This window comes from Colletotrichum siamense (assembly GCF_013390195.1).
Source record: "Colletotrichum siamense strain Cg363 chromosome Unknown KSG_Cg363_contig09, whole genome shotgun sequence".
Classification (NCBI taxonomy): Eukaryota; Fungi; Ascomycota; class Sordariomycetes; order Glomerellales; family Glomerellaceae; genus Colletotrichum; species Colletotrichum siamense.
In genome coordinates this window covers 3,979,938-3,999,245 of record NW_023501022.1, presented here as the reverse complement: position 1 = coordinate 3,999,245, position 19,308 = coordinate 3,979,938, and the positions used below count along the sequence as shown (strand labels likewise).

The window sequence follows — 19,308 nt, the reverse complement described above, 5'->3', positions numbered from 1 at the left end:
CAAGACGAAAGGGCGCAGGGACTTGGTCGAGATCGACAGATCAGTCAGGTGACGAGGAGGAGCAGGCGAGAGCCGTCGTCGGTTGGCGCGGGCTTGGGCAGCTGCGTGACGAATGATTTGTCGAAAAAAAGGGCGTTGGCAGCAGCGAGCTGGCTGTTTCCTGTTGTTCCGATGGAGCGCTGGTGTGAAGATTACGGTGGAGTTTTTTTCTGCAGTATCTGACGATGAAAAAAGGTCGGACGAAGACGAAGTAGAGTACAGTCGATTAAAAAGTGTTTCTTGGATGGATTTGTTGTGACGATGATGCAGATGCAAGTTGCGACGTGTGTGAGTGAGTTGGTCCAGAGGCCTTTTTGGGCGTTTGGATGTTGAGCTTGTGGCGGGATTGATTTTTGTCGGTATTTGGTGTTGCGAATGTGCGGTGCGGTCGATTTGTGGTTGGTGAGCGAAGCCTTCCAGAACCCGTGAAGAATTTTTGCTGGATTTGGTTGAAAAAACGATGCGAGACGGATCTCAAGAGAATGCGAGGGTTGTGATCTTTTTTGCTTTTTTTTTTCTTTTCCTGGAAAAATCCCTTCTAAAAAGACGACGATGACGAACAAATTCGCAGACCAGAGCGGCGGAGGGGGAAAGAGGAGGGGGGGAGAGAAAGGGTTGAAGGAGGGAGAAAAAAAAGGAAGGGCGGTGTGTGTGCTAAAGAGAGGAAAGAGCAAAAGAAGAGGCAGAAGGGGGCAAGCAGCGGAGTGGACGACAGATATGGAGATGGAGTGCAGTAGTGAGTGTGAATGGAAAGGCAGGAGCAGCCCAGAGCCAGTCAGTCAGGTAAGGTACCTGCTCTGTACCTCAGTGAGTGCAGCAGGTGCAGGACAGGACAGGACACGCCGGGACAGGAAGACGGGCAGGACAGGGCAGGTGGCAGCCAGCAGCAGCAGCAGCAGCAGCGGGAAGGTGGCAGCAGCTGGAGCAGGAGCAGGAGCAGCAGGAAGCCTGGAAGGAAAGAACGAACGGACCAGCACCCACCAAGGCACCCAGGAAAGACAGGACTGGACAGGGCAGGAGGGCGGACGGGCGTGACGGGGATGTGCCAGGACCAGGAGAAAGCGGGCAGGCACCATCCACCATCCATCATCCACACTCAGGGGAGCGCAAAAAGGAGTGGAGATCGGACTGGCCAGAGGAGGAGAGGGGCCAGGGCCAGACAGGGCCCAGGTCCTGCCAGGCAAGTGCATGCACCACAACGGGTTCCCTTCCTTGGGTGCCAACCCGAAGCGAGCCTGACCAGTCATTGGTGACGGTTGAACCAGCGGCGACAAACTCGGCCAATGGGAGCGCCAGGAGAGAAAAAAGAGAGGTGGCAGACAGGGGTCCATCGGCTGGCCCCACTTGGCCGCCGTCAGATGTATCCTTGTACCTAAGGTATCCGAACCCAAGGCACCTCACGTCTTTCGAGCCATGCCTGGCGTCTCTGGCTGCACCAAACAGGAAGCACTCAGGAGCCTGGAGAGAATGCAAACCCTCGACTGACAGTCATTCACAGTCACAGGAGACATCTGTGGTCGAGAAACCCAATCATAGAATGCGATCCAGCGCGAGGTATGACCAGGGATGACTCTCTCTCTCTCTGCTTCTCCTCACTTGCAATCAGGTACAGGCAGTACTGACTGCGTACCAGTCTACTATGGCAGTACTCTGTGCTTGAAGATGCACTCACACTGCTGCTAGATACAGTTAGTCAGTGTGATTGCGCGAAGCTTCATCGGCCAATCACCGCGCCGTCTCCTCTGGTCTGGAAGACGTGACTCGACAGGAAGGCAAATTCTCAGGCTTGCAGCCAATGTATCTCCCACACGATCGCATGTATTCGCACCGCCTGTAGCGCCCCTTCGTGTGCCCCTCCTCCACCTGTTGGTGCGTCTTGCCTGTCCTGTCTGTCTCCTGAGGTACGCAGCACCTTCCCATGGTACCATGCAGTCCGCGCAGGTCGCGTGCAGGTGACGGGTGGATGGCAAGCGCGAATCTACTCCAGTCTCCAGCTCCTGCTCCAACTCCAGCTCCAGCTCCTGCTGTTGCGTTACTGCACTGGCTGTGCTGGCGCACTGCTCCTGCATCTGGTTTCGCCTCACACCACTTTCAACCTCACTTCCACATTCCTCTCCTCCACGGCCCTGGGCTCCCCGGCACTCAGACTTCAGCACTATCTCGGATACGTCCAAGTCCCAACACCCACCGTCTCCAAGGCAAGACACACAAACCGCCTTTGCATTCCGTCCCAACTCAATGGCAATCTGGCGAACGAACGAGGGGTTCCGACAGAATTCCACCCACCTCACCTCATTGAGCTTCGCCCACTGCCCGCTTTACGACTCTCGGAGACGGAGACCCAGACGTCAAGCCATGACAGGACTCCAGCAGACCCCAAACTCCAGAGTCCAGCGTCCTTGTCCTCTCTCCTGCCCTGCCACCGGGCCTGCATCCATCGACCGACCGAATGACTCCTTGTCGCGGAGCACGAGCAAGCATCAACCCCTGCGCCCCCAACCACGGTCTCATCGTGACACTTTCCACCTCACCTGCAAGACGACTGTCCCTACCTTCGCCAGACACAGAGACAGACACACTGCTCATACGGCTGTCCTTACGCCGGCACTCTACCACATACTTTGGCCTGAAGTACATCATGTATGGCCGTTTCCAGGGGCCAAACTCTCGCCAGAACCCAGATCGCTGGGCTCCCACCGCTTGCCGACTACCTACACCTACAGCACCCTTTGTACTATCTATGCAGTACATTGCACACGTTCTTGTCGGCCGCACCTTGCTGCCAGACTTTCGTTCTCGCTTTGACTTCACAGATACATCGAACATGCTTCCATTACTGCTTCTGGCCATCTTTACGATACCGACCACACGGCACACCTTCGCCGTAGCATAACGCCCTCACCTAAGGTTCCAGCACGTCGCGTACAGTACCTACGACACCCACCACCCGTCCATGTCCATCGGCCATACCTACCCAAACCCTTTTTTCTATTTCTGGTGGTGTTGATCAACACGGAGCGTGCCCACACGGAATCCACCTCTTGAACCACCAATCATGTCTTACTTTGCGACTGCAAATGCGACTTGCAACCACGGACAGCCGCGGGAAGAGCCCCATCGGCCCCTTCCAGACGTTCGTCCTCTTCCACGCAGCACGCTCAACAGCCACTACGCACTAGCTGCCTACACTACTGATACTCGCCATGCTTGCGGCTACATTCCGTCAGGAGGTAGCCCAGCTCATCAATCAGTAACAGTATCACCGTTCAGTCAAACGCTGCCAAGGCCTCCCTTTTTCCACTGCAATAGAACCGAAATCTGGGGTCCAGAGGGGCTGCCGATGATGTGAGCCATGGTCAACGGCTGCGGCAGCGACTCCCGATCGGGGTCTGCACGCTATCTCCTCCCGCTCACGCCCTCCGCCCCGGCATGGGAAATGCGAGGTTGTCATGATATTCCACGGCCATTTCCTGGTGAGCATAGCCGAACATGAGCTATCACCAAGCATGTGGCTGGTCATGGCTTGCGTGGTCCTGTCCACTGGGGCACGCGGCTTGGAGAACAATTGATGCCCCAAGACGATTCCAGACGAGCGCATGGAGTCGACCAACATCGGCAGAGAGGGCGCATCGCCGCACTCTGGACGACAGGTCACTTCAGCAAGCGAGCGACGGGCATGGCACCGACAACGCGGCGTCGGCACCTCCATCTCCATGGCAAAGCTTTGACTTCGCTCGAGGGCTTTGGCCTCCTCCAGGGGTTCTCCCGCACGACACACACGATACTTTCCACGCATGCCGCTTTCCTATTGCCAAGGCTTCCCGACTCAACAGTGGTTCATCATTTCTTCACAGAAAGGTAATCCAATGCAATCTGTCCTCCTGCTGCTCGCTATTTCCTGCCCTCCACCGCCATGCCCTACTTTAGCACACCTTTTCCCTCTATTTCCTCGCACCCATCCCCCGGCCATACCGTCCCCTCGTTTCCGTAAAACGAGGCGGCATAAAGTCGCGGATGAGGATATTTGGGGCAAGCGACATCAGCTGTTTTCGCGCATGTCTCCCAGCATCTCCCTAACTTACCCAATGCTAACCTGTTTCCCATCTAGAAGCTTTAGAGGGCTTGTTTCACTTCGACTGATAGCGTGGTACTTGTCTTCCATCAGCCCTGCCTCTCTGCAAACTGCCAATCCTCCACTTGCCGAGGTTCCTGTTCATCACGCTACCCCCGCCGCTCAGAATAGCTGTCGCCACTAGCAGCTTCTGGTGACACAAGTCTCTCCCACTTCCCACCTGCACTCGTCATTTCATACGTCGACTTGTGGTCGGTTCAAACAGCATGGGAAGCTTCGGCGTCCAGAGGCCTCAGTCAAACTGACGATCCTCTCAGGATGATGTGTCCCTGACATGCGTGCATCGCTCCCAGTCCAGCTCCCAAAGGATGGTGTGCGACCTAATCAATCACTCAATGCGGAACAGGTTTGCGCACCGAGTGAGCCTTGAAGACCGGCTTGAGCACTCAATGGCCGCGTCCCGCCCGGACCAAGCCTTCGACGGCGGACAAAGAGACGGAGCGATGGACACCTGGCCCAGGAACTGGATGGATACGAAGCTGTGTCCCCGGCACCCCAGGATCTTCTACGGAGACTTTCTCTCGCACCGCCTCTCGTGCCCTGACTGCTTTTGGCAATGCGTGCCAGGGGAAGCCACGCCTTGCAAGGTTGGCGGCAAGGGGCAAGGAACCTGAGACAAATCTGCAAGAGAGACCTTCCAAGTCCCAAGATTCCAACGGCGTTATCGGCTCTGTGCGCCCGCCAGGATGTGGGCATCAAACCTCCTGAAGAGTAACACGGGGTGACATTCTCAATGGGGCTCGACGGGGTGCATCCACTGGGAGGCTGTGATTGTCAGCGAGGAAGGTCCCGAGGGAGAGCCTGCTGTGAGGGCATTTTCGTCCCAACTGCTCGACATGAAAGTTCAGATTCTCCCACTCTGTTCGTCTGGCTTTTCGTTATGCCAGCGCCTCACAATCCGACACTGGCAGGTGGCCTTCTTCAAGGGAGACGTGGTGAGCAGAATCAACGAGGATGGGCCGCCGCGCTGCAGATCAAAAAAGCAAGCCAACTTATCCATGGGGGTCGGCAGCATCGTTCAGCCCGAAGCCCAAGTCGAAAGCGGCACGACGGCCGCCAACTTAGTACTCGCGGCTATAGCCCCTCCGTCGCGCCTCTAGTTTAATTAACTTGGAGGAATACGGGCCTCGCGACGCCGCAGACGCGTCTTGCCAGACTCAAATTGCGCACACAAAGAATTTGTGGCTACTCCCGCGCGAGTCGAAAGCCGCCACAGCCAGTCAATCCTAAACCCTCATTTAATTCGCAATTCTCTTCCACGTTGTTGACAGCAGGTCGACGCGCCGGCCGCCCCGATTTTGCGGCAAAAAGAGTAAATTTTGGTAGGACCTATGGACCTGACGGTTGTGGCCCTCGAGACTATTGGGCTTTGTTGGCCGCCCACGCCGCCAAATGCATTCAACAACGCGACTGGTGAAGACAAGCGACCCCTTCCATTCTCATTTTCGTCTTCCTCGCTCGTCTCATCCTTCAGACCCCCGGAGGCTCGGAGCTGTCTTGCGCGTAACCACACTCGCACAAGATTTTTCCCTTACGCTCCGCCATACTTCTGTGTTGCGTGCCAACTCTCCGCCCAGCCAGTATGATTGGCATACCGCTTACCACAAACCGTCTCCTCCTGTTCCCGTTCGCAGCCACACATCCAATCTATATGTCGCTCGATCCACCATCATTCAGCATCTCCCACTCGCTTGCTTTGTTCAGTGGTGGCCGTGGCCCTATTGGCTCCATGTCGATCGGCTTGCGAACTGCAAGGAATCCCCTCGTGAAACGGCCTTTGCAGGGTAACGCCCACACTTGCGGGGAAGATTTTGGAGAGATGGACTGGGATCTAAAGCGCTGGGCCACAGGACCTCGGCCAACTCCAACATGGGAACTATGCATGCTGCAAGCCTCTCTGTGAGCGCTTAATCTACCGCCACAACGCGACCTCTCCCGCAGATTCGTGCTTCACGGGAAACATGAAGATCGCCTACGTGGCTCCAACCACTGAAATGGTCTGCTACATTCGCCATTCGATCGCCCGGCCCAGCTGCCTGGAGACTTAGCCGCTAGCGCCCTTGACGTCAACTCTGACTTGCGCTAGACAGTCCAGTCAGCACCATTCTGAATAGCGGTCTATCTCTGCAAACCAGCTTCTTCGCACCCATCTGGGAGAGGCGTCTTTAGCAGATCCTGGTCAAGACTACACAGATCGTCAGAAGTGCTTCCCGATGCGCCAAGCCGAGGCGTTTCCCATGATTGCTGCCGAAAAGCCAAGCACGATCAAGCATAACCTGGCTGGATCCAGTGATCGCCAGGCGCGACGGTGGCCAACAGGTGCAGCAAAGCGCATCGTCTCTCGACATTCGTCGTGGCCTTCATCGCTGGCTTTAAGGCTAGCTGATAGATGAATAAGCCTTATCACGTCTGGATGACATGTCATGACTGAAATGGATGATCCGTGACTTATTAGCGACATGTTGGCGTCGACAAATTACTGGAACCGGATCTCGTCCCATCATCTATCCGGGCATATCGCTAGACATATCCCGACTTCCTCGCCCGAAGAATGGGATTCTTCGGGTTTACAAGCTGCACTATTCTCGTATCAGCCTCTTCTCTACGTCGTCCTCGGAAACAATCTGAAATCGAAAGCTAACTTGCCGCACGCTGAGATGATGTGCATCACTGCCTTCCACCGTTCGAAGTTGGGACAAGCGTCTCAAGTATTGCTTGAAGGTTCTCTTGGTTACAAGCGATTAACCCTTTGAACTCAGAACATGACATATTGATTTCGACGCAACCCGAGGCGAGTTGGCATTTTCTTCGCTGCTCTCATATCTTCACACATCCGGCCATCTTCTGATGTTGTCGGATTTGACGGTCTCGTTGTTGGATGGTCGAGCCGACGCCTTCCGGGATCGCGAAGAATCCGTTCGTTCGCCAAACTTAAAGATGTCCTTGCTCCGGACCGTCAGCAGGAAGTCATCGCCGAATTGCCCATCAGAGTGACTCTATCAGGCGACTTTGAAGCAAGATCGTTCAGCAGACTTGCGACAAGCGAATTTGTCAAGACTAGTACCCATCCAGAAACGGCATACACGATGACGGTGAAATAACGAACGCAAATGTCGTCTGAAGGATTGTTCCAGGGGATCGCAAAAGCAAAGCTGCAGAAGGGCAGGTTATAAACTCTTCGGGCCGTCGGCGGGCTTTATACGTATGCGAGTGTCAGCAGTGGGACTCGGCAGACTCAGAAGTTCTTACCGAAGTCCCCTCGGCAAGCAGTTCAACAGCCTATGGTAAGGTAGATAAATATTCTCATTCATGCCAGGCTGACTATCGATGCAGAAAAGTGCTACACGTTCGCCGGCAGTGCGGCGAGCGTGTAAGCCCCTGCAAATCGCTGGTAGCTCGGGGTGATCGTTTACTGCTCACCCAGTGAGGCAAGACTTCTAGGTTTCCCCCCTGTTAGATGTTGGCTATGGCCGATTCATCGATCATGAATTGATCATCTGGTCAGTAGCGTGGAGCTTATGCGACCTCTCGTCAAAGTCTCACGACAACATCAACCCCTCCCGCCAAGACTTTACGGAAGGATTTCGCAAGCCCTGCTTGGCCGTGTCATAGGGCTGAGAAGCTTGAGCTCAAACCATCACCTCAGCCGCTAGCTGTGCTCTGACGGATGTCATCTGTCCAATCAATCGTTGCTTTTGGAAATCATCGTATAGCAAGCCAATAGCTTGCCACAAAACTATTTGCCAAACGAATCCTGCGGCTCTGGCTGGCTTCGTAAGTCGCTCTGTCCAGGGTTCTGAATCCTCCCGTCCTCCATGTCTCTGCGGAACTATGGCTGCCACGAGTCTGCCTTCAACCTTGATTTCAGTAAAAATCAACGACTTTGTCGTATCTTCGTCAGATTCTGACTACTCACCGCTGAATCCTCATAATATGACCCACACAGCGACATGGACAACATCACGCAAACAGCTCGCAAGACAGAGCGAATTACCAGTAAGAAGAAGTTCTCAGAAGAAGGGGGTGTGTAAGCAGCAAGGCAGCTGACATGCGTGCAGTCATGTATCCATCCATCCACCATGGCGCATCCCACGCGTGGGGATCCATCCGCGCGCGGCGTTGACAGCTTGAGTCTCCTCACGATCTCACTCACTTCGTTCCCTCGTTGTCCTTATCTCACCAAATAAGACTGCTGTCATGCACGACAGACGCCAGCACGTCCATCAATCGACAAGACCGTCCACCCACACCCCTTTCGTTTCACCAACCCTTTCCCTCGTCCGTGTTCAACCACTCTCATTTGCCCTTTCTCCAGAAAACCCACAGTGGGCTTGCTGATCAAGATCCTACACGCCACCACCAACCGACTTGCAGTCAACGTGATGTGTTGCGGCAGCCGCTGACTTGATTGAGGTTCGAATACGACAGGCAATGTCTTTGGGCGTGAGACCCCACACGTTCTATAGCCACGACGGAGACATCGTCTCATCTGCATATTGGGTTCGCATCGGCAGAAATCAGAGATATGTCCTGGACACAGAGCCGCAGAAATGCGGCTCAAGCGGTCTCGGATACCGTAACGGCATCTGTGGACTACTCATAAACTGCACGGAAAGGATTAACATTCCTTTACCGAGTCTACCCAAGGACTTACGTCTACCAATACTCTCTCTTGGGACACTCGAAACCCGAGAGCATGAGAACAGGGACAAACAACGAAAGACCTTATTTTCCTTGCTTCCAAGACCGTTCTAGCCCGGTGGAGGGTAGGATTCTCTGGAATGTCCCGAGTATGACGTGAGATCGTTGGGAATAGAGGGGGTGGAACGGCCACATCATTCACAAGGAGGGGGACAGGGGTTTTAGAGTTGGAGATGATCCATCAAGTCCAGGTACAACTGCGACACTACGGCGCGGAGAAGGATCCTTCGTTCTCACCCGCTAAGAATGCGGTGGAAGGTGTTGTCGGTTGCGGCCCTGCCAATGCCAACAAACTGACGATCCCCTCCTTCACGATCCTGCCGCGGGCAGACAGAGGTAGTCATGCAGACAATCGTCAAATGGCAACTGGGAGTAACCTGGGGCTTGTCGGTTTCTCGGTCCCGAAGGCGTTCGTCCGTCTTTCGCACAGCAAGCCTGATTCGGCATGGCTCCTGGGTGAAGCAGATGGAGGATGAGGCAAGGAGAAGGGTGAACTAATATTCTCCGATTATCTGATGGCCCATGTCTGGTATCCCGGCGGAAGGAATGGATGCTTCTATTGAGAGCGTACACCAGGCCAACACAGCGGACTACCTCGAGCGGGCCGTAACGAAGGAGACGGTCCTTCGCTGCAATCGGTATCGTCTTGGCTCTCGTGATGGGTCGTTTTGAAGTCGGACCGGGGACTACCGGTGAGAAAGGTCAGCACCATGGCTTGTATGAAGAGGAGCCGTCTTTCAGTCATCCTCCTCCTACTCTAAAACACCCTCTGACCTGTCCGGTTCTTGGCAGAAGCGGTAACAGCATCTCCACTTGCATTCAACAAAAGGCTTTAGTATCTTGAGAATGCAGGCACGGCAGCGGAAGCAGTAAGAACGGCAGAGCCAGCGTGGATAGCATTCACCGCTATTGATCACATCCTCGAATAATCCTACCTATTTACTCCAGGGAGCTGACACGACGCGACGCCGTTTCACACCTTGGGCAACCAGAGCAGCGCGCTCGCGAGTTTGAGGCACGCATCACATGGCCGAATCTGATATACTTCAAATGAGAAAGGAGGAGAAAATCAGCAAGGCCACCGCCAAGCGCAGTTGGGCGGTCCAACGTGAGACTCACGCCGCGGCGAAGATGACGAGGTTTTATGACAGCCTTCTTCCCGCTTGTGACTCTTATCACAAGCTTATCCTCAAACGCAACGAGGCTGGCTGGCACGGCCGTCATGAGTTGCGTCTCATGAAAACATGAGACCGAACCTGAACTGAAGCTATCTATTGGTATATTGGCGAGGTTGCTGATGCCGACAGCTCAAGTCGGCAGCAGCTACCTTGTCTACATGAGTCGGGAATGAGACCACCTTGTGTCAATGACGGCGGCAGCATCTGCTGGAATCACTCACCGAGTGAAATTGAAGACACCGCCGATGATTGAAGCCTTGCGAAGTCAACTCTGGTTTATTTTGCTTCATTTTTGTTTCTGTTTTTCTTTTCTGCTTTCACCTTCGTCCAGTCGCCGGTCACAGATGTCAAAACGATTGTACTATGAGAGGGGGGTGAGTCGAATCACCCCGTCATCGAGCCAAGGCGAAGGAGTCGTAAAGCTCACTCACTCCGAGGTCATCACGTATGCTGCTGCCTTGCGCGAGAGAGGGGGGAAAAGGGACTTTGGTTCGGCTGCCGGGCCACTTGGGGCATATTCGCGTTACATCAGCGGCCAAGCGTGCGGGAGGCCGTGAATCCCATCCTGATGCAGATTGTCGCCTTGCGAGTGAGCGATGGCTGATCTGCGGTTCGGGCTGAGACTGCATTCAAGCACTGAGGGTAGCTTAGGCGGCCATGGGATGTACTTTGCAAAATGTCCAAAGATTTGCTTGTTCGCGGATGCGAAGAAAGAAGGAGCTAGACTCCCCCCATCGCATCACTCCAGGCTCTTCTCTACTACGCACTCAACTTACACACGAGATTACCAACAGACTTTGCCTTCAAAACAACTTGAGATACATACATACATCCCTGCTTGCTCAACAGACTAGTTCCCAGCTCCCAACATCGAGCGGGAACCTTGGCTTATCAGACACACAAAACTATGGAAAGGGGAAGAAAAGGAAAGAAAGAAAAACATGTATCGTCATAAGCGTCATTATGCGTAAAGATTGCAAGGAAATGAGTTCGAAAACAAACAAGGAAAAACAGGTGCCCGATGCCTTTTTTGTCACCCCACATGCCCATGATTCCACTCTCCACTGCCCGAGAAAAGGTCATTACACAAGGAAATACAGGATATGCCAAACTCCCCGTGTGGCCGTGAGGCAGATGGGTAAACCAGATAGATGATAAAAAAGAGAAAGAAGGAAAAATATCATGGCATCCGGGATGCTCTAGACGAGACCCTGCCGAGTGAGATTGTGTGCCGCCCCAATTTTTGGTCTCCTACCGTGATGCTGAAGTCCTCTATCATCACTCTACGCGCCTAGGAAATGTCCACTTTCTTCATATAGACAACCCATATTAGTCCAACCTGAAGCCGAAGCTGGTGATGCGTGTGACCCTAGTAGCGTCTCTCTTCTGGCAGAACATTCTCGCCATAGAAGCCACCGTGGTGACCATCGTCGCAGGATGCCGCACATGCGAGGCAAGCACCGCCTCCATACACTCTGGTGTGGCGTTTCCAACCGGCTCCGCTGCCGTCCAGCATCGAAATGATCTCGCCTTGCACCTTGATCTCGCGAAAGGTTCCATCCTCAAGGATCTCTCCATGAATCGGCGGCGGCCCTGGAAGCAGAGGTGATGTTGGCGGATATGACGAGGGAGAAAAGACAGTTCCATGTCCATCAGAAGCGGGACCCGTCGTGGTAGCTGGTATCCCAATAGGTAGAGTTTTGGTGTAAGACCGCCTACGAGGCGTTGGTGACGACCTCGTAGTCTGAACGTTTTGCGTCGCCGTTGTCGTCGCCATCTCAGTCTCAGTCTCTGTCTCTGTGGACGATATGTAGTCTGGGTTGGGCTGCTCAAAGAAAGATGCATCGAGTTCCGAGGTGAAGCCGGTGAAACTCCTCCTGCGATCATCGTACGTGAAAACAGACGGGGATAGCTCTGGGGGCGTAAGCGGAGGCGGGGGCGGCGGCCTCGACATCATTAGTCTTGTTGATGTAAGGCCTGAAAGCTTTCCCGGGCCGAACATGCTGCCAGGTGACGGCGTACGCTCACGGCCTTCATTATCCTTACGCGCGCCTGCGTCTTTCGCATTCTCCGTCGAGAGGCTCGAAAATGGGCCTGTTTTCCTGCTGAACCCATCCTCCGCAGTTGCGGTATTACTGCTGACTCCACGTGACTTCTCCTCCATGGGCCAGATCCTATCGTGGAAGAAGTGATGGTGGAGACTTTGCTGATTGACCAAGTGGCTTAGATCGTCATCAACTTGCCCGTCTCGGTGAGCCTGGCTGGTATTTCCGTTTCCTGATTTTGACTTGGACATGGCATGAACCACGAGGCGGAAGATGGCAAGAAGGCCCAAGATGGCGAGACCGGCGCATATATGAGAAGCTGAGAAGAGATGGTAAGAGCTGATGGTCGACAACGGCTCCTCAACAGCCAGCTCAGCATGCGTGACGGCAGGCATGGCTGCTTAAAGGGTCGATTATGGTAAGTGATTAGGTTTGGTTGGTGGTCGTATTGAGGGTCGCCTCTCTTCTGGCTGAGGTAGAGGTAGAGGTACCTCCTCAGCACGCTTGGGATGCGGTGTGGTGGCACGTCTGGGGTATGCCTGTGTGTCCGGCGACCAGGCCAAGACCTAACGGTGGCTTGCGAGTAATGAAAAGGCGCTGCTGGACATAAGCGACTAGGGGGTTGGGATGGTGGGCCTCGGCCGCCGCATCTGCCGTAAGTCGGGTTGGAAAGGTGCCGAGTAAAGCTCCGGTTTGGACCGATTGCTTTTGGGTATTTCAGAGGGCGAGTGACCGGGAGGTGAGTTGGAAAAGGCCGAAGAAAAGAAAGCAAGGGAGAGAGGGTTGCCGGGTTCTATATGGCCGAAAGGTGTAAGTCTTTGATCGTGCTGAAGTGGATGCCGCGCGCTAGGGGGCGAGGCTCAGTCTGTGCCGCGAGCTCTGAAACCCATGGGTAAAGTTGAAAATGGAGGTTCCAGCGTCGCGGCGAGCGGTTGCACCCAGTAATTGTAGTAAACGGCTGACTTACCACAAAGCGGCTACCAAAGTTCCCTGGGGTTGCGTAGAGAAGTGAGTCGAGGTCAGGTTCCGCGCTTGGCAAATGCAGGTCGCAGTAGGAGGAGGATGAGACAACAGGTCGTTTTTTTTTTGTGCGCAACGCTGTCTAGATTACAAAGGCTTTGTTTGTCTGTCAGCAACGATGACAGATTCCTTTGTGCCCGGGGACAATCCAACAAATAAATGAGGATTGGGAGACGGGGCTGGTGGCAGACGTCAAGGGGACGGGAGCTGTGGTGGGGTGGAAGGATTGCGGACAGAATGGGAAGGATACTGTATCATATATATAGACATGGTGTCGATGCGCCATGTCGCGGGAGACGAGGCACGATGGAGTTGCGATGCCATCTGCTTCCGAGTTGGTCTTGCACGATCTGGCCCGGCAGGGAAATGGCTGCCAGAAGGAATGAGATAATAGACCAAATGAAGGGGTTCGAGGCCACCATGGGAGGGTGTGCGGCGAAGGGGAGGTGTGTATGAGTTGACGGGCAGCAAGCATCCTGACCTTGGCTTGGCTTGCGCGGAATAAAAGTGAGCCCTGAAATCCCGTTTTCAGTGCGCCGTCTTCATCCTCAGTCAGCCTCTCTCTGTCTTTTGAAATTAGCATTAGGCGAGAGCCCGGGGCAGGCCAATGGCGCTAGTCAGGGCCCATTAGATGCCCAAGTTCAGTCATCAGTCACGATGGCGACTACGCTGGCCTTGTTGTTTCCATGCTTGTTTTTGCTGCAAGGCGGCGGTTGTAGAGGTGTGCAGATAACCACTCCCACTGGCTGTCTTTAGGGCTGGAGACGCTTCAATGTGAAGCAGTGTTGGAGAAGCGGGCGTGAATGGGGTGGCCCATGGGCGCGTCCGCAGGAACAAGGTGGGGAAGAGACCCGGGCGAAGAAGACGCCATGATACTCTGAAGATGCGGTCATCATGTAGGTGTAAGTTGGAAGGCGATTGACCTCGCTTCCTGGGTTTGGTCGAGAAACGCTGTTGGAACCCTATGCCGCACACTTCCCGTCTGCGCGGACGGCCTGGAGAACAGTTCCTGTCAGCACCAACAAGCCTGGTAATGGCAATGTAATGCGCCCGAACGCGCTTCTGATAAGGACAGGCTTCTCTGAGTGGGACGGAGAACGAGATGGTAAACGAAACCCCAATTCAGGCGGTGTAGAAATTCCATGTGTTTGACCATAGATTTGACAGGCAGCCGCAGATTACGCCTTGGATTGGAACGGCTCGGACTCATTTTTTTCTTTCTTGCTGGCTATTGTTGGCAGGTTGGGACGGACAACGGACGGCGACATTTGGGGTCGATTTTTTCCTCTCGAAACCGCGTCAGGGGATCCCTGTCGTTCAGCCCAACAGGATGTTCACAGTTCCTGCGAATGGACCGTACGTGGGCGACCGCAGCACAGGGAACCGCTCCAGACGACAGTACCAGCTGGGCTGGTCCCCCGGCCTTGGTCCTAGTGTCAGTCGGCGCAACGTGGAGTCTCGGTGGCCGATCCACCGTAAGAGACGCGCATCCTGCTTCGCGGGCTCTAGTATGACGAAGCACTGCGCAAGCTGCAACGGAGAATAGCAACAAGGCAAATGGTAGCCAATGCCACGGAGGCTCCCAGTGGACAGACAGAGCAAGCTGAACTCCAGCGCATATGGACAGAATCCGAGTCCGTGTCTCGCGAGTCGAAGGCGCGCGCGCGCGGCAGGTGGTTCAAATGACAGGCAGCTGTAGCTGGGCAACTGGACTGGGACATTGCTGACCTATCCACCTGGTAGGGAATACAGTCCACAGTCCACAGTGGCGGCTCGGTGACTTGCTTTGTTGTCGTTGTATTCGGCTGATGGCCGTGCCGTGGGGTTAGGGTCCTTGTACGGGGGATAGGGACGCTTCGAGAGCAGATGACCCGTCAAGCGTCAAGCGGTCGCAAAAGCAAGCGCAAAAGACATCAGGGACCTGGAGGACTGTCGCAAAAAACAGTTAGCGTGGGCGAGTGGAACGGGGGGAGCTACTTGGTAACCTGGTTCAGCTGAGGTGAGCCCGCCCTACAGCCACGCCATCTGGGATCCCTGCCTTGTCTTGCTTGTCTAGTGTCGCAGAGGCGGGTGCCATGGCTGCGAGCTTGTTCCTCTTCTAGGCCCTTTCCATCGAACGATTGGTTCATCAGCCAGCCCTGTGGTGTCGATCGATGTACCCCCCCTATTCAAGATGGTGCTCGTTGGGAGCATTGGATCCGTAAGGACCCGTGCGATCGTGATGCAAATGTGAAAGAGGCTGCAAGAATAAGATAGTGGCAGACGTGTGTAGAAAGGTGAGATCAAGTAGTTTCTGGCCTGGACATGTCTACCGTTGTTGCCGGATATGACATGTCGTCCCTGGCAATCGGTTGCCGAAAATCGGCATGCCGAAGCAGGATGCGATGCGATGCGACGGACAAAGAACTCAGGACCGGTTCCGACCTGGAGTCTGCATGACATGGCGCATGAGCAAGTACCGGGGATTGGCAAATGTGTAATGCGAGTGTGTGTGAGACGGTGACGGAGCGGCTGCGAGCTTCAGCTATTGACGTCTGGTGGGCGACAAGGCGCGCTTCACATGGAGGCCAAGAAACGAGTGGTAGGCGGATACGGAAGTCTAAGTCAGTGTACGGATAGGATCGGTGGATAAGGTAGGTACCCCGTACTGCAGGTGCAGGTGCAGGTTCAAAGTCGTTGGAGCGAGATGGACAGAGGAAGGAAACGATCGGCCTCGGCTGAGCAGAATGGGTGAAGGGCGTCTGACAAGGCGTCTGAAAGGTGACTGCGGGTTGATTGACGAATGATGAGTTCAAAGGAGTCTGCCCCAGGCCAGGCCACTGGCCAGAGACGGAGTGGTGTGCAATGGATCGAGAAGAGGCCAGGACTGGTTGTGGTGGAGTGGCTTGTTGGTTGGCTGGGCCAAGTTGGCGATGCATCAAGTCCTTTTTTTTTTCAGCTGCCTCTCGAACCTCAGTGGTCTCTCATTCGCTGTCGCAAGGCCGGCAGTGGAAACCTCAGAATGCTATGCAGCTGGGGTGCACCTTCTCCTCACCTCCTTCCCTCCTTCCTTGCTGCCCGTTAGGCTCCCAGGTCGAGTCGTGGTCTGTTCTTTCCCCATGCGAATCCATTCGTTCCTTCCTTCCCCTTTGCCAAACTCGCCTTCCTTCCTGCCTGGGTACGAATACGCAAGGTAGGTAAGGTAAGGTTAGGTAAGGTAATTGATGGGCAGGTGCAGCAGCAGCAGCAGCAGCAGCAGGAAGGAGCAAGAAGTGAAGTGCAGATGCCCAATTAGGAGGGGGCCACCCCAAGATGGAATGCGCTCCGTCCAATCTTGAGTCAAGGAGCTGCAGACGATCACCCGCTGTAAGGTATTTTCAGCCCAGATGACCTGCATCTACGGTATCTGCTTCCTACCTTAGACATCCGTATGGAACATGAGGAATGAGGAACGGGGAATGCTCCTGCCTGTCTCGTCTAGACCTGACTTGCCTTGCGTGTGTTGCCGCTGCCGCTGCCGCTGCCGCTACCGCCCCCGCGGCGGCCTTCGTGCTTGCCAAAACTGGTTGTGATCTGTGAATCGCAACAAGGAAGTCCCTTCCTGGTGGTCCTCCGTGGTTACCGTACCCCAGAACCAAAGCACCATCGCCAGCAAGACATTCTTTTCCGACGACACCTCGTCGGACTCTGGCAACCGACTACGACTATCACCTCTATTTGCATCGACAGCATACATTGCCTGCCCCTACGGCCGACCACTCCCCATCTCACAAGCCAGTCCAGCGGCCGCAGACACCCGACACAGCCACAAACCCCGACCCGCCGCCTCCAATCATCATTCCTCTTTTAATCCTAGGGGCCGACCTATCACTTGCCGCTTGCTGCTTGCCACAGACAGTATGCCCCTCACTCCCTAGGAAAACTGGGAAAACATCTATTTTCACCGTGTCACCGACCAGACGGTAACGAATCACCAACCTAAGATGACGCCAAACCGTGTCTTTCTTCTTCTGCCTGCTACACCATCTTCGGCTCAGAGACAAGACCAGCAGTCTCCGCCGACTCCAAAGCCAACTTGCGTCGCTATGGTTGGCTTATCCTCCAGACGCTGTCTCCGCTCACGGACCGAAAGGCCTCAACACGAGCTGTTCGGCCCCCAAACCATACCTTCTCCGATTGGGACCGCCGAGCCACGGAGCCGACGCGGCCGCGCCCCCCCCCCCCCCCCCCGGCGGCGAACCTTCGAAGCTCCTTGCTCCTGCTCCTGCTCGCTATGTTCCTGCTACTTGCGACAGGATCACCGTGGACTTCTCGCCAACAATCCAAACAACTGGCCCTAAGTGGTTTCGTTGGTCTTTTTGGGAAATTTCTCATGCCGTCATTGATTCACCTCAAACATGACCGTACCAGTCTTTGCGCCGTCCCCTCATTGATGCGTTTACGAGACCGGCAAGGGAGCGAGAAAACCGCATGTCCTGCTTCTTTACTCGTTCCATTACGAATCTCGCAATCGCCACAGCTGGGTCCGTCTTGTTTATTCTCCGCACTTTTCGGGAGAAACACGGCGCTCCTGACGACATACTGTCAGTAATTCTGCTCGCGCGTTGCGGCCGAGTCCGTTGAATAACCAGCCTGACTAAGTCTGCTTCAGCAGGCATTCCAGGCGAACCGACATCGACGATGCGCTTGTTCAGCTGACTGCTTCCTCGTGTCGACCACCATTAACCCTATCCAGCAAAATACGAATCGGTCCAGACACAAAACGGCTCTGCTTCGCGCCGACATTGCCTGCAGTGGGTACGTCTACACCAACGCTGGGCCCGATATAGAGATGTCTCCTTTTGACGTGCAGGGAACACAACATGGGGCTGAGGCGGCATCGAACAATACGGACGTTCCAGATTCCATTGCCACCATCCACCCATCTCGTATGCGTACCGTACACCACCATTTACCAGCTCATGCAACGCAAAGCCGGCCGCCACTACATCTTCGTCACCGCACATGCCATTCCGCATACATCTTCATACTCCCCTGGAAGCCAAGATCCACAACAGAAGGACCGCACCGCTTGTCGGCGGCCGGGCGCGAGAATTTGGCCCGGTGCTGATCATGGCCGTTGTCGTCTCATCTTACCCTCGATTAACCTCGAGATGCAGCGGCCATCACGCACAGTACCATGCATGAAATCTGCATCTTCCAGATGCATCACCCACAACTTCAATCCCGTTCGAGCATCCCTGAGGCACTGTCAGCGGGTTAACTCGACGTCAGTCCTCGTGGGCGCGTTTACACCGGCCACTCACACCGCATCGCCAACGACCTCCCTGTTCGCTATGCAACCTACCAAACACCAGCCGCACTTCGCGCCCGTTTCCAGCCCCCAACCATGCGAGGTCTTTCAGGGACCCCTCGTCGGGCCTCAGCCTTACGTCCTTCATCCACTAGTTTTTTCGAACCCCTATGCACCCTGGTCATTAGCAATCCATTGGCTGACGCTCGAGAACACGCTGCCGTACCAGGACGAAAGCGTTGCCACGAGGGGTTATTGCAAGGATTGGCCAGGGTTATTCGAATTGCCTCATACCTGGGTCATCCAGTCACCACTACTTGGAACGCGAGGACATATCGCCTGAGCCTTTCCTGACCGCTTGTTCTCCTAGCAAGTCGAATGCAACTGTGACTTTCTCTCATCCGCTTGATAGCTCCTCCTACGTACTAGCCAACCAAGTCGTTAAGCCGGTCGTTCTGAACTCAGGAACTCTGAGCGCTCAGCTCCGTTTACCGCAAACTCTTCCACTGTTGAAAACGACTAGGAAATTTTGACGTTCGACTTTGCTGCCTTTGCTGCTGATTCGAGGGCATTTGTGTTGTTGCATTACTCGCTTGTTGGTTACCTGTACCGTGACCCTCGTCACCATGATTACTAACGAGGCTCAGGCTGTCATCTTCATCTCCGTAAATATCGGAGCGTTATGCTCAAATCTGAGAGGTCGAAATACGAAGATCCCAGCCTTAGCTTAGCCGTGCACTTGCAGGCTTCAATCATGTGTTGGCGGCATTGGACCGGGATTCCGGAGTTCCTTCTTCTGCGGTGCGACTTGCGACTGGTGAGTGATGCCAAGCTTACCTCACCAGTGCAACCATCACGAGATCCATCCTTAGGCAAGTCATGCCGCCGTCATCAAAGTAGGAAAGGAAGGAAAGACACGCA

General features: G+C 54.7%; 2 protein-coding genes across 2 annotated transcripts; both read right to left on the bottom strand.

The window, feature by feature from the left end:
* Nucleotides 1–11,419: 11,419 nt before the first annotated feature.
* CGCS363_v013806 (uncharacterized protein) lies at nt 11,420–12,490 on the bottom strand (the record flags this gene model as incomplete). The annotated part of the gene is made up of 1 exon (XM_036645655.1): nt 11,420–12,490. The coding sequence occupies one exon, from the start codon at nt 12,488–12,490 to the stop codon at nt 11,420–11,422; it is 1,071 nt and encodes a 356-aa protein (XP_036489575.1).
* A 219-nt stretch (nt 12,491–12,709) lies between these two features.
* CGCS363_v013805 (uncharacterized protein) lies at nt 12,710–13,698 on the bottom strand (the record flags this gene model as incomplete). The annotated part of the gene is made up of 3 exons (XM_036645654.1): nt 12,710–12,903; nt 13,350–13,485; nt 13,597–13,698. 3 exons carry the CDS (start codon nt 13,696–13,698, stop codon nt 12,710–12,712), a joined length of 432 nt encoding a protein of 143 aa, XP_036490077.1.
* Nucleotides 13,699–19,308: the final 5,610 nt, after the last annotated feature.